Raw genomic sequence first — 14,803 nt, forward strand, 5'->3', positions numbered from 1 at the left:
TAATAATGTAATTAACTGTTTTTGCTGCAATATGGACACAACACTTAATGGCTTAACCCATTATTGTACTGTTTTCATTTAATTTTATGTGAATTGTCACCAAAAGCAATAAAATATAATTTTATACATATTAATTATTATTATTATTATTATTATTATTATTATTATTATTATTATTATTATTATTATTATTATTATTATTGGATTATTGATTTTGTTTCTCTAACACCTGGAGAAAACTTAAAAAAAAAAACATTATGAACTAAAAAATATTCATGACGCTGTTATAAAACTATTTGACAGAGTATTAACACGTAATGACATTTTAATGACAAATTATATTTGTACCACTGTAGTTGAGGTCAAGAAAAATATTCATGACGCTGTTATAAAACTATTTGACAGAGTATTAACATGTAATGACAATTTAATGACAAATTATATTTGTAACACTGTAGTTGAGGTCAAGAAAAATATCCATGATGCTGTTATAAAACTATTTGACAGAGTATTAACACGTAATGACATTTTAATGACAAATTATATTTGTACCACTGTAGTTGAGGTCAAGAAAAATATTCATGACGCTGTTATAAAACTATTTGACAGAGTATTAACATGTAATGACAATTTAATGACAAATTATATTTGTAACACTGTAGTTGAGGTCAAGAAAAATATTCATGACGCTGTTATAAAACTATTTGACAGAGTATTAACACTTAATGACATTTTAATGACAAATTATATTTGTACCACTGTAGTTGAGGTCAAGAAAAATATTCATGACGCTGTTATAAAACTATTTCACAGAGTATTAACACTTAATGACATTTTAATGACAAATTATATTTGTACCACTGTAGTTGAGGTCAAGAAAAATATTCATGACGCCGTTATAAAACCATTTGACAGAGTATTAACCCTTAATGACATTTCAATGACAAATTATATTTGTACCACTGTAGTTGAGGTCAAGAAAAATATTCATGACGCTGTTATAAAACTATTTGACAGAGTATTAACACTTAATGACATTTTAATGACAAATTATATTTCTACCACTGTAGCTGAGGTCAAGAAAAATATTAATGACGCTGTTATAAAACTATTTGACAGAGAATTAACACTTAATGACATTTTAATGACAGATTATATTTGTACCACTGTAGTTGAGGTCAAGAAAAATATTCATGACGCTGTTATAAAACTGGTCGGCTATGTTGTCTTGGTAATGTCAAGTTGTCATAACAAAGACATCTCAACAATGTCATCTTTGCATTAAAAATTACATAATTGAACAAATGACACTTAATGACAGTTGTCATAAACGTGCATAAAATCTCATTCATGTTCATGACACGTGTCATGTCATGATTATGAAGGTGTCATGTCAGTCTTATGAACACCCCTTCAAGTAAAGTGTTAGCAAACTTTTTTATCAGTATGTGTGTTTCTAGGATCAAACCCATTACCAGTGGGTACCCTGTTTGGGTACGTTGTTCACTCTACCAAGTGAGCTACCAAAATACATTTGTTGTGTAGCTAGCCTGCTATAGGGTTACCAGAAATAACTCGCTGAATAAAAATGACTCCAGCAGTGACAGTTATTCAAATGTCAGTTCAAACCTGTGTTATGGCCTTCACAAAGAAGCTGAAGGAATCGGAAAAGGTCACAGGTAAGCTGTTCATCTGCCATTACCCTATCACCTGAGAGAAAAAGAAAGCAAGCAGTAGATGGTCAATGAAAAAGACAAATCTGTCACTTCACTTTAAAAAAAAAAAACACTTATTTACCAGAATTTTCCTCAGCACCCACTCCTAAACTCTCGGCTTTGATCTGCCTCTCAAATGCATTCAAATCCAGCACGCTGTGACAAGAATTACAACACCAACATCAAAACACAACCTACTTCTTGTTTATAACTCAAACTAACAGACACCCAACAGACGCTTCGTTTATACAAAGGAACAAAGTGATGTAAATCTATGCTCTTTTCTGCTGATTGGACTGAGTAACTTTGAAATTGAAAACAGTTTGGTAGATGGGTGATGAATGAGTGAACAAAGCACTCTGCTGTTTGAAGGAGCTTGCTGTCAAGTAAATGTTTCAGAATGCATAGCAAACAACAGCCTAACCTGCAAGACTGCATTAGGCCGACCAGACTGTGAAAGAAAGCCACATCTCTCTTCTGCCTCAGGTAATCCAGCATCTTCTGCAGGTTCAAAGGTGATGTGGGGGTTTAACATCAGATCATGAACAAGTGTGGATATCCATCAATCATTTCGGTAAGCAAGTCTGACCTTTTTAACCCACCTGCTGGACTGACGTGTTTCCTCCATTTAGCATTGCAATGCCAAGCTTCAATGTGGCCGCCACTATAGGTCCCATTTCACCTGGTTCATAAAACATCAAATTCAACTTCACCTTCAGCAAAATAACAGTCGAGCTTTAAAAACAATGAAAGTCAAAGAGAAAATTTTGTGTTTGCACTGGTATTTGATTTGCATAAGGCTTTAATTAATTTGGCTCAAAAGAATCCAAACGTCAATGTGTTTGGATTGATACCTCTGCTGGCGCTCAGGTTCTGTAAGACCATCTCGGCAGCTCCACGTTCATGCAGTCGGGCCTGCTGATACAGCAGTCTCTGCTTCTCAATCTCTTTTTCCTAAAGAATCAATTAGATAATCAATTCACAAAGAAATAAACTATATCAACTGTTCCTCACCCTATTTTTCCTGAAGTCAATCATTGATTATGTAATTAATGAGCCGATTGGGTAAAAGCGTCTGCATCTTCTGCTTCTCCATCTCGGGCTCTTTCTGCCAAAATGAATCAATACTGAATCAGACGCTGCCACGGTTTCCCCACTGCTGACCTCAAATGATTTCAGCCCGTCTTCATCCTGGTCGTCCTCGCTCTGGCAACTCTGTAATGACATTTCAGGTCAGCATCAGTGCTACAGGAGCTTTTTACAGCCGACAAATCTCACAGTGAAAATCTGGATCAGTCTCAACAGTGGCTCTTACCCCGGCCATGATCTCAGCATAGCACATGTATAGATCGTCCTCTTCTAGTTTACTAAAGAAGAAAAGAGTCACTTTTACCACAAAACCAGTGATAAGAAGTCGCATTTTTGGCTATTGCTACAAATATACCAGTGCAACTTATTGGTATTTCCTACCGTAAATATATATTTAAAAAAAATTTAATTGTTAGTAATATGTGTTGCTAAGGATTTCATTTGGACGATATTATACTTTTTTGCACCCTCAGATTCTCAAATCGTTGTATCTCTGACAAATATTGTCCTATCCGAACAAACCATACATGTCAATAGAAGCTTATTAATTCAACATATACACTCACCTAAAAGATTATTAGGAACACCTGTTCAATTTCTCATTAATGCAATTATCTATTCAACCAATCACATGGCAGTTCCTTCAATGCATTTAGGGGTGTGGTCCTGGTCAAGACAATATCATGATCTCCAAACTGAATTTCAGAATGGGAAAGAAATGTGATTTAAGCCATTTTGAGCGTGGCATGGTTGTTGGTGGCAGACGGGCCGGTGAGTATTTCACAATCTGCTCAGTTACTGGGATTTTCATGCACAACCATTTCTAGGGTTTACAAAGAATGTGAAAAGGGAAAAACATCCAGTATGCGGCAGTCCTGTGGGCGAAAATGCCTTGTTGATGCTAGAGGTCAGAGGAGAATGGGCCGACTGATTCAAGCTGATAGAAGAGCAACTTTGACTGAAATAACCACTTGTTACAACTGAGGTATGCAGCAAAGCATTTGTGAAGCCACAACACGCACAACCTTGAGGCGGATGGGCTACAACAGCAGACCCCACTGGGTACCACTCATCTCCACTACAAATAGGAAAAAAGGCTACAATTTGCAAGAGCTTACCAAAATTGGACAGTTGAAGACTGGAAAAATGTTGCCTGGTCTGATAAGTCTCGATTTCTGTTGAGACATTCTGATGGTAGAGTCAAAATTTGGCTTAAACAGAATGAGAACATGGATCCATCATGCCTTGTTACCACTGTGCAGGTTGGTGGTGGTGGTATTATGGTGTGTGGGATGTTTTCTTGGCACACTTTAGGCCCCTTAGTGCCAATTGGGCATCGTTTAAATGCCACAGACTACCTGAGCATTGTTTCTGACCATGTCTATCCCTTTATGACCACCATGTACCCATCCTCTGATGGCTACTTCCAGCAGGATAATGCACCATGTCACAAAGCTCGAATCATTTCAAATTGGTTTCTTGAACATGACAATGAGTTCACTGTACTAAAATGGCCCCCACAGTCACCAGATCTCAACCCAATAGAGCATCTTTGGGATGTGGTGGAACGGGAGCTTCGTGCCCTAGATGTGCATCCCACAAATCTTCATCAACTGCAAGATGCTATCCTATCAATATGGACCAACATTTCTAAAGAATGCTTTCAGCACCTTGTTGAAATAATGCCACGTAGAATTAAGGCAGTTCTGAAGGCGAAATGGGGTCAAACACAGTATTAGTATGGTGTTCCTAATAATCCTTTAGGTGAGTGTAAATCTGTATAAATCTCAATTAAAAAAATAGACCCTTATGACTTGTTTTGTGGTCCAGGGTCACATATTTATATATTCCAAAATATAACACATTTAAAGGTGTTATATGAAAGCATTTTTGAGATGCTGAAGTCCCTACCAAGCTTTTTATCTAGCTTAACTAAAAAAAAAATCAGACAGGATTTTTCTGGCTGTTTGGTCCACCAGCACCAAAACCAGCATTAACCAGTTTATTCTGGTTTAAGCTTGCCTTTCATTAGGGTTAATCTAAGTGTGAACACGCATGCAAAAATGCCTAAATCCATTACACACGGACACACACATACAAACCTTCTCTCAGTCAAGGCACTTCGTCTGAAGAGACTGATAAGCTGTGAGAGTGGATCAATCATTTTGTTTTGCTTCAACCCCTCCTTTACAATCTCTACACGAGCTGCTTTCTGATGGAGGAAGACAAGCATTTTATTTACCACAAGTTCAAGGTATAAAAATACACATTAAAAAAATGAAAAATGATAGTCAAGCACTACTGGGCAACACAGCCTCACAGCTAAATCTTCTATCAGTCTATCCTCAGGTGTGCCACATGCGTCCTGCAGCCAGATTCGCTCATATCCCTGAAGGAAGAGGTTTACCGCTCTGTGCCTGCCAAATATGATAAATGTCACGTTATAATATATTAATTACTTTCGGTTTAAGCCTATTGAAATTAAAGAATGACAAAATGTCCTCTTTATCTGAGTGCTCATTCAACAACATTACAGTTTAGTATTTCTAAAGCCCTTCAGCTTTTATCACTCGGATAATTAATTATGTAATTAGAACGGTTATTGGCTTTGCCATAACCTCTGATGTGCTTTGCTGAATACCTGGGCAGATTGTACAAAGGAGCCATTCTCAAGCATGCCACTACAGCCCGTTTCCTCTGCTTGGATAGCATCTTATGCCACGCGGCCCTCTTGACCTTCTGTGGGTGCTCCACCTGATCACAACCAACCAATCATAAACAGAAACACATTAGTTTGGATCCCGTAGCTTAATTGGTTGCACATTGTGTTTGCAAAGCAAAGATCGTGAGTTTGATACCTTGGGAGCACATATACTGATAAATTGTATTTCTTGAATGCACTGCAAATATCAAATGTAAATGTGAAAATGTACATTAACATAATAAAGGCATACATGCACCAATCCGTAATACCTGAAACTTTGTCACAATTTGGAATAAAGCACAGTAAATTGCAAAAATAGGATTTTGTAAAAAAGTAGAGCCCCAGCAAGCAATATCACATTTAAAAGAAGTCTAATAGCCATCCAACCATAGCCCAGACGTCTAGGCTAAAACAGGGCAAAATTTGGGCTGTCAGTGAAAGTTTAATATAGATGTATAACCATAGCCATGTGCGGCTCGTCTGTATTGGGCAAGTGGGGCAGTGCCCCACCAAAATATTAATCTCTTTGAAAATATAGAAATCTATATTAACTTAATCAAATCTAAACTGTTAACTCGAAAATATGTCCAATATCTTTCAAGACTATTTTAAGTCGTAAAGTGAGTTGAATATGTTTGGAAATTGAGCGCACAGCTCGGTTGGCTATGGTATAATGATTGAGCCGAGCTCAACAGCGCCCCACATTTGAACTGGAAATGCAGCCAGCCCTAATAGAAAGCCATATGGGCAGATTTGAATCTGCCCCTCTGTCTTTTACATTACGTGAACGTAGCTCTGGACAATGCTATATAATTCCGCGTAAGCAAAGTGCATATCAGTCTGCATCTGCGTGACAAGTTCAGCATATTTTTCAGGTTGTAAGCATCACAAGTGGTACAAATCAACCTTATTGTAATACTGTAGAGTTTTTATTACAGAATTTAGGACAAGTTCGGTATTTTACACTTCAAGCCCTGTTTTCAGATTGTTTATGATGAAATAGAACGGTTTTGACTGAAATTTGGACATATATGATGCTGGCCCGAGAGTGTTCGGGTGTTTGTTGTATCACCAACTATCTCTACAGTGGCTGCAGAGGTGCACTGGAACAGTCCTTCCTAAAATGCATTAAACTTTCGTTTACAAAGACGTGAAACTCACTGAGTGGTCAGGAATGTTCTCTGATATGCTGCAAAAAATGCTTTCCTACAGGTTTTATCGTAGTTTTTGTCCAACTTCATTGACTTGTATTAGATGTGCAATGAGGTACGGTATTACTCCGCGCCGCGTTTGTATTCTTGCAATTGGCAAAGGTGGATTATCGCAACCAACTGGGCTGGAGTGTCTATTATTCAAGCTCTCAACGGAAGAATGTACGGGTGTGAGGTGTTTGGAAAATAGGTCCACAAATTTACAACGAACGTGCGTCTGATGAAACCATCAATAGGGTTGGAGCCAGTGGTGCAGTGGAAAGTGCTCCGACATATAGTGCAAACGCACATCCAGCAACACGAGTTCGAATCCCGGCTCGAGGTCCTCTGCTGATCCCATACCCCTCTCTCCACCCTGTGCTTTCCTGTTGCCTCTCAATTACTTATTGTCTATCAATAAAGGCAAAATGGCCCCCCAAAAAAAGAAACCATCTATAGGTTAGTTATATAGGCTACGATACGACTCCCCACCTAAATTTATAGTCAGGAGCCGCTACATAGCCCAAAATAGTCCTATAAATACATAAATGAAACCAAACACCTTGTGATCAATCAGTGTTGACTTACATGATGGAATATTATATATCTCGCAAGTTATTTTTTTGCAAAAATGACATGTAACCAAATTCAAGTTTATTTTGGATAGAAGTGGGTTACTCATAGCGGGACTATATTGGGTTTATAGTTAAGCTAGATGGGGAAATGACGGCTATTGCTTGCTGGGGAAGTAGTAAAGTATGATTTCATCTGTTTTAAAATCTCATGCAATTTAATCTGATAGTATCTGTAACCTGACCTGATCCAGGTGGTAATAGACACGAGCGATGTTTAAAATCCTCTCGATACTGACGTGATCTACCGTGGTTTCACACTGATCCTGAAATAAATAGAAACAAGTGTGGTGAGGCGCCTCAAATAGCAGTTTTCACAGGATATTGTCAGCACATTCTTTTCTCACCTGTTGCAGGCTGTTTCGAATATATTCCCTGACCTCATCCTCTGTATCCCTCTAGAAACACATAAATACGTTTCAGGTAAATTAGTTGCAATATTTGTCAAGAAGAGAAAGGTATTGATTTGGCAAACACTGTTACTATTGATCAGTATAAACAGTAGCCATACCTGTGAAAAACGGCTTTTGGCCAGGGCAACTAGGCACTGATCGTCATGGCAACATCCATTCAGGGCAGCCGAGAGAAGTTTTTTTGGCGCAGCCACGATAAGAGAGGTGTGTGCGGAGTAACGATCGCCCTTCCTCTTGACCTTCCTCCTCTCCCGGTCACACACCCCTCCCTTTTTGGAAAATCATACATTTTAGTTTCCGTCGATATTATTGAACAGCATATTTCGGTTGAATAATGACATGTTTATAAAAGTCCATGTGTGCTTCTAGGTTTACAGGCCAAAGATTAGTTTATTTTGAAAGAAAAGTGTGTAAAATGTGGGCAAATTAAACTTGGCCAGGATTAAGAGGGACTACAAGGCCACAAGGTGATCATTTACAGAGTTAATGAAAGGAACATTTGGAAAACAAATAATAGAGGATTAGTCAGATGAAACAAGACCTTATCCGGCCGAGTTTTGCTGCTGTTCATCAAGAATGTCATGTTGTTAATTTCATTTCGAACAACGAAGTTCTGTTCTTCCCATTTGAAATTCTATACAATCAAAAACAAAATCAAGGTGAAGGGTGTACAAGAGGAAATATTGCAATGCAGACGTATAGTAATGCATTTTATAGCAAATCAAACTTTGAATATTTTTATATGATGTCCCTTAAAGTGGTAAATATTACAGATCAGCTGTGTGACTAAGGATGCTCACGTGAGATTTAGCCCAGAAGACGAAGACTTCAGCTACAAGGCAGAAAAGTTTCTCAGCATCTGCGTTCACCTCCTTCAGCCAATTCATTCTAATGGACACCAAAAATTCACCATTAACAGCAAGGACGTTTCAGAAGTTGCGTGTGTCTGACATGTTTTCTTGTAAATTGCAATATTTTATCCACCTCATATTTAATTGCAGTGAAATTTAAGTGATATCACTTAAGACACAAGTGTAACTTTTGCTGCAAAACCTCCAAAGTTTGCGTTCACACCAGATGCAAATGAAGCGTAAGTGCAAGTGATTAACATGTTAAGTCAATAAAAAGACGCAATAGGCTTCATGTGGCGCGATTTTATTATTCCTTATTATTGTCTCTACATTTACCAATGATCACCAAATACCACATGTTTCTTTACTGTAAATGTTTATAGTATAACATGCACTGAAGCTTTTAATTTTTTAGATTTTTTAATTATAAATATTTCCATGTCAAAGAACCCAAATCCAGTCATGGACACGTTGCGGTAATGAAAAAATTCCCCTTAAATGTGGAAAAAAACAACAAAATTGGTTTGTATGATATCATTTGAAGTCATGTGCAAAGTAGTACGTGAAGAGATGTTTGTAACTGTATGCTTATTATTTTGATACTCTTACTTTGCATTTACTTTTTTATGAAAATGTTTCATGACACCTCATAAGTCTAATTTCGCGAGAATCACCCATAAGCATATTTATATCGCAGTTCTTTAAACCTTTCCGGTATTTTCATGATAATAAAGAATATGTATTATGATTATGTTTAACAAGTGGTGCTTTTTCAAAAGTGTTTTATAAATGACTCTCACAGTGATTTTAGATTGATAAGGACTTCCTATAGTGATCAAAGAGCTGTAGTACATGAAAAAGCTGTGCATAATATCACATTTGCTATTCAGAATCGATATCAGACAGGTTATTATTAGCAGGTGTCCCGATTTATCGTTAAACCCCTAGTGTTTAGAGGCTTTTTCATCTGAGCTCCTCAATTTAAGGCACCAGTAACCAGTAATAGGCTGAATACAGTACAACAGCTCCTCACCTGTGTAGGTCTATAAATGGAATCAGTATTGGGTAAAATGCGTAGATATCTTGCACCAACACCGTAAACCTTTCCTGAATGTCCAACTCCTGCTCTGAGAAATCACCACGCCCCTCTGCCTTTAAATGCTCCTCCTCCCGAAGCACTGACTCCGCCCTCTTACTCAGTTTTTCCATTAGAGGTAGGAAGTGAGTCTTTAAGAGGTGTTCCTGTGCCCCACTGATGATTGGCTGGGCACACACTAAAAATGCATGATTTGTGATTAGATTTGTATCTTCCAATGGTATAATAAGTGCTAAATGTTTAACTCACCTGCTAGCCGTTTCATCCAAGCACCATCTGCTGTCCCCAGGTGGGCATTGATGATGGAAAGGATGTGACCCAGTAGGGCATTAGAGTGTTGGGGGGTGACAGAAGAACAGTACCCATCTTTCAATGCCTGGTTTTCAGCGTCCCCCCATCGAGAGATATAGCTACACAACAGAGGAAGCGTCACCTCGGTGACCCTCGTCAAAAGGGCGTGGCGGGCGGACGGCCCCGCCCCTGCAAGCTCTTCAACCTCTGAGAAAGCCTCCTGCAAAGAGGGGAGGAGCCTACAGGCTCTCTCAGCTAGAAAGATGAGATCACACTAACATCCATAATCGTGTATGGGGGCAGAGATACGTGTATGTGAATCTAAAGGCAATTTTTTTTACCTTCGGTCTCTTCATTACTCATAGTGTCGGACAGGTAATGAAAGTCATTTAGTTCCAAAAAACACACGGGAAATGCTGCAGATAATGCAGCCAGACACTCCCCTAGGACGGACCTCTGTCTATTAAAACAAAAATAAAAAATGATTGACAGATAAACCACAAGCCCAGACATGAGGTAATATCTGAGGAGTGCAAATGTTTGCAAATGCCAAACTGAGCAATAACTGAGCACTCAGAATTAATAACAACGTAGTTGGGACAACATATTTGACAAGGGTATCACCTCTCCATGAAGGTACCACTACAGGTGCCAAGAATATAGAGGCTGCTGAGGATCCTGTAACAATAGACCTGGATTTCATCAACTAAAAGAAGAAAAAAAATTATGTTTGTATCCATGTAAAACTCATTTATAAACATTGAAGCCTGCAATAAAGGAAATAGGCAAAAAGTCACATTTATAGAAAATAACAGTAAAACTTAAAGGCGGGGTGCATGATCTCTGAAAGCCAATGTTGATATTTGAAATCACCTAAACAAACACGCCCCTACCCCAATAGAATCTGGATCTTCTTTTGATAGACCCACCCCACACATACGCAATCCAGCCAACGATGTCGGTTAGTAGACACGCCCCTTACTGCTGATTGACTACAAGTGTGTTTTGGTACTCGGCCTGACTCCCTTTTCCAAAGCGTTTCCCAAAAATCGTGCACCCCGCCTTTAACTATTAAAAACGGTCAAAATATGTACACCACCTGTCACAGCACCCTTTAAAAATGTCCAAATATGTACCATTAGGTACCAATATATGTATCTTTGAGGTACTAATATGAACTCCTTAGATGCAAAGCTGTACTTTTTGAAAGGGTACAGAAGTGGTTCAACATTAGGAGGATAAACTTATATTTTCTCCTTTCATCTAGTACAGTTTTATGTAAGCACTCTTTATTTATGAAGGGAGTGTAAATCATAAAAAGAAAAGCCACGGTTCGGCCCAACTGCGTGTAAGATTTATTCATAAGACAGTAGAACTGGAAAAGATAAACAAATGAGTGAATGCTTTCCTAATAAAATGGTAATCATCAGTTGATACGAGAGCAGAAACGTGCAGGTATGAATGATTCAACAGATGACGTTCACAAGCGTGCCTCACAGCAGGCTTTTATCTCAGCGAATCCACTGTAGTGTTGCCATCTGACACAGACAGACATCAGCGGCATTTCTGCCAGCGTGCTGAAAATGTTAGTTTATAGAGCAAGGTCACATTCAAAGGAAAATTCTTGGACCAAGACAGAATGTGAAGGAATAACAAATGATGCTGTACTTCTCACGAAACCGCTCCTTCAAAGTAGATGCTTCTTCATGGCCCTTCAGTTAAACTCGGCGAGAGATGTTTAAATGTCACGGTGAGAGGCCTTTTTAAACTGAATATAGGCAATTTTGGAGAGAGAACAGTTTGTAGACGTGTATTGGAAATCTTTATCTGTGCATTCGCCCAAATCAAACATAAGGGGGTCAAGCACAGGGTTCAATACACTATACTGTTTACTGTGCAAGTGGAATGTGATATAATCCATTCAACCCAATACATTTCTGAATATTTTGTCACTGCTTTATGACAACCTCTGTTCAGAGTCCTGCAACGGGTCGGGTACCCGCTGGTACCCGCATAAAAGTGTCTCAAACGGGTGGATTGTGACATTCGTAAAATTCACGGGCGGGGCCGCGGGCGGATAATTAACTCCGTGCGGGCGGGTAGTAGTGCAAATGAAAATATGTGCAAAATTTGTATGTCTAAGGATGTGCACACCAAAACTTTTAAACACGGCTGTTTTTTCAGCCAAGCGCTTTTTAGCTGTGATACTTAAGCTGTGAGCCGGTTGGTTGTTGTGATACTTGTCCCGCCCCTTCTCCCCTGTGATTGGAAGGCCGTGTGAGAACTGACATTGACGAGCGAAGCATTTCACCCAAACTTGAATCTCTTTCAACCGCTGACCGCCGGTTTATTTCAAAAACGGCCGCAGGGGTAAAACCTTTGGTGAGCACGCCCTAATTACCATTACACGCGCAACATATGACATTTGACCCATCACGTCACCACCACTACAACAGTGCACGACCTTTGTTGATTCTTCTCGTAGCCTAGTTGGAGCGAGCGTTGCAGGACTCTGGCATAAAGTTTTGCTCTTGATAGCCGGAAGCTGAACGTCTTCTCTTGGAAAGCATTTCAAGACGAGACTTAGCAGCACAGCAGGCGTTGTGTAGGTAGGTTGTTCTTTTTCTTTTTCTTGTCTTTTTTATTAATAGGTCTATTTGTGTATAGTTATCAGGTTCCATTTGTGCCGATAGGCTACTTAAATGGCACAAAACAGAGCGCACTTTAGCCTGTTTCATTAGCCTATTCATGATGTTGAGAGAGGTACGAGATAAAAAATGAAGCACTTTAATTGAATTAATTTTAGCGTGTGTGATTTATGCGTGTGTGGGTACGGGTCGGGTAACGGGCCAAATATTAACGGGTCCGGGCGGGTGCGGATTTAATTTTGATATTATCACGGGTGACGGGTCGGATCTGGTGCTGAACTTTGCGGGTACGGACGGGAGCGGGTCTCCAAAAATGGACCCGTGCAGGACTCTGCCTGTGTTTATTTTCCTTTATCTACTTTCTACTCATTCTATCCACTTTATCTATTAGATCATTCATCTGAGGACATACTAATCTAGTCATTATTCATTCAATTACCTGCTGCTATTTCCAGGGCTGGAAATGAGAGAAATGAAGGGAGTCGGTTGTCCGTGGAGGGAATTTAACTGGTTAGAATTTTTGAAATGGTGGACAAGAAATTAGATTTAATGGGGCATTATCTAGACAAATTTCACTAGGGGGGCCAAGGAGGGACCAGTGTTTCACCAGAGGGGCACATTAAAAACTGGCAAGAAATGAAAATTAAAGATTATGGTTGGGTGCGCCGCTCTAATTTGCCCGTGTAGAACGTTGCGTCGCATTAGTTACGCTTTTGGCGCACGCATGTAAAATCAAAATACATTTAAACTTTATTATTTGATCAGCCGGGGTGGCCTCAGGGGTGGCCAGGGACATGTCTACCTGTAGCTTATTAATTAAAAAAATCTTTAAAGTGCCCATATTATGAAAAACTCACTTTTTCTGGGTTTTGGGGTGTTATTTTGTGTCTCTGATGCTTCCACACGCATACACACTTGGAAAAAAATCCATCCATGCTGTTTTGAGTGAGATACAGGTTTATAAATGTCCTCTGCCTTGAGTCTCAGATTACACGGTTTCAAACTCAGCTCCGAAGTGACGTAACTAGCAGTGTCATCACATTCCGTTTGAATTTTCCCGCCCACCACCCCACTCGCAGGTCTCCACCCACCAGGTAGCTAGAGAGCACAGAGCAGTCACTTCGCTGATATCCTCTGTACTGTTTGGCCCACGGAAATAACAGCGCTATTTGGATATTATGGATTATACTCCCGCCTTAAAAACAAAGTTTTAACACGTGTTTATTGAAACCTAAAGTGTAATCTCATATACAGTTTGTTACGACGTCCTCAGATTGTAGGCGATAAGACGTTCATGCGAAATCTTTTAGACTTCAGTTGAAAATATAAAGTAGCACTGCAACATTTTACTAAAATATGGTCTGTCAAACAATAGCCTTACATTACTGTAACTTTTCTTACATCTATAAACATGCTGGTGAATCTCAATGAGCTGTCTGTGGTTGCTACGGCAACTCTGGTTGTTGTGGTCGTGCTCGTACGAGTGTGCCCACCGAGAACGAGCATGAGACTGGCTCCAGTTTCTATAATGGCCACCGGTGTAAGTAACGGTTAGAAATTTCAGAACCTACCCAATGCCCCTTTAACTTAATAGCATTTAAAAATTACTCTCCATTATGAGTATTTTTATTGCAACTATTATTTCATAATAATGCATCATCAAGCTTTTATCACATCACATGACTGATGTATCGGTTTCATTTCAGATTATTCCTCTTAATTAACCCCTTCAGATCCTGCATCCACTGGAATGGACATCACATTTTTGTGGTTGAAACCAATAAAAATGCTGATCAACCAATCAAAAAAATGCATACTGATTAAACACCTGAAAATAAGGTCTAAAGGGATTAAAATATCCATTTACTAAATATCTAAAACTGTTCATTAATTAAATTTATTGTTAAAAATTTGTGTGACTTAAACACCCATGAAAACATACTTAGGAGGAAACATAAAAATGTTTAATGTTATTAGTTATTTTAAACCCATCTAAGAAATTATCTAAAATTACCCCCCCCCCCCAACAAGAGTCCCCCAGTGAATTTCTGCCATCTCCAGGGTCTTACTTATTAAACTGTGTGTAGGATCCTTACTAAAAGTTTACGTACACAAATATGGCATACACCAAAAATAATTTCGACTTATAAAACAAAGCAATGTTTCCTTTATAA

General features: G+C 38.9%; 1 protein-coding gene and 1 long non-coding RNA gene across 2 annotated transcripts in view; one reads left to right on the plus strand and one right to left on the minus strand.

Moving 5' to 3' along the window:
- The window catches only part of ryr2b (ryanodine receptor 2b (cardiac)), a 75,073-nt gene that overhangs the window by 12,720 nt on the left and 47,550 nt on the right, over positions 1 to 14,803 (minus strand). The window contains exons 63-81 of the mRNA XM_055172074.2: positions 10,606 to 10,687; positions 10,323 to 10,441; positions 9,940 to 10,236; positions 9,628 to 9,868; positions 8,544 to 8,631; positions 8,285 to 8,377; positions 7,842 to 8,012; positions 7,678 to 7,728; positions 7,516 to 7,596; positions 5,446 to 5,558; positions 5,125 to 5,221; positions 4,907 to 5,016; positions 3,031 to 3,082; positions 2,880 to 2,930; positions 2,570 to 2,669; positions 2,318 to 2,397; positions 2,140 to 2,216; positions 1,798 to 1,871; positions 1,630 to 1,710 (exon numbers count right to left, since the gene is read on the minus strand). Coding sequence (XP_055028049.2) covers positions 1,630 to 1,710; positions 1,798 to 1,871; positions 2,140 to 2,216; positions 2,318 to 2,397; positions 2,570 to 2,669; positions 2,880 to 2,930; positions 3,031 to 3,082; positions 4,907 to 5,016; positions 5,125 to 5,221; positions 5,446 to 5,558; positions 7,516 to 7,596; positions 7,678 to 7,728; positions 7,842 to 8,012; positions 8,285 to 8,377; positions 8,544 to 8,631; positions 9,628 to 9,868; positions 9,940 to 10,236; positions 10,323 to 10,441; positions 10,606 to 10,687 — 2,058 coding nt within the window. The remainder of the gene's footprint in view (positions 1 to 1,629; positions 1,711 to 1,797; positions 1,872 to 2,139; positions 2,217 to 2,317; positions 2,398 to 2,569; positions 2,670 to 2,879; positions 2,931 to 3,030; positions 3,083 to 4,906; positions 5,017 to 5,124; positions 5,222 to 5,445; positions 5,559 to 7,515; positions 7,597 to 7,677; positions 7,729 to 7,841; positions 8,013 to 8,284; positions 8,378 to 8,543; positions 8,632 to 9,627; positions 9,869 to 9,939; positions 10,237 to 10,322; positions 10,442 to 10,605; positions 10,688 to 14,803) is intronic.
- LOC141365238 (uncharacterized) overlaps positions 546 to 14,803 on the plus strand; it is a 125,598-nt gene continuing 111,340 nt past the window's right edge. Inside the window, exon 1 of the long non-coding RNA XR_012370414.1 lies at positions 546 to 1,177. This is a non-coding gene — a long non-coding RNA (uncharacterized lncRNA). The remainder of the gene's footprint in view (positions 1,178 to 14,803) is intronic.

The sequence above is a fragment of the Misgurnus anguillicaudatus genome, chromosome 7 (genome assembly GCF_027580225.2).
Source record: "Misgurnus anguillicaudatus chromosome 7, ASM2758022v2, whole genome shotgun sequence".
NCBI classification, from domain to species: Eukaryota; Metazoa; Chordata; class Actinopteri; order Cypriniformes; family Cobitidae; genus Misgurnus; species Misgurnus anguillicaudatus.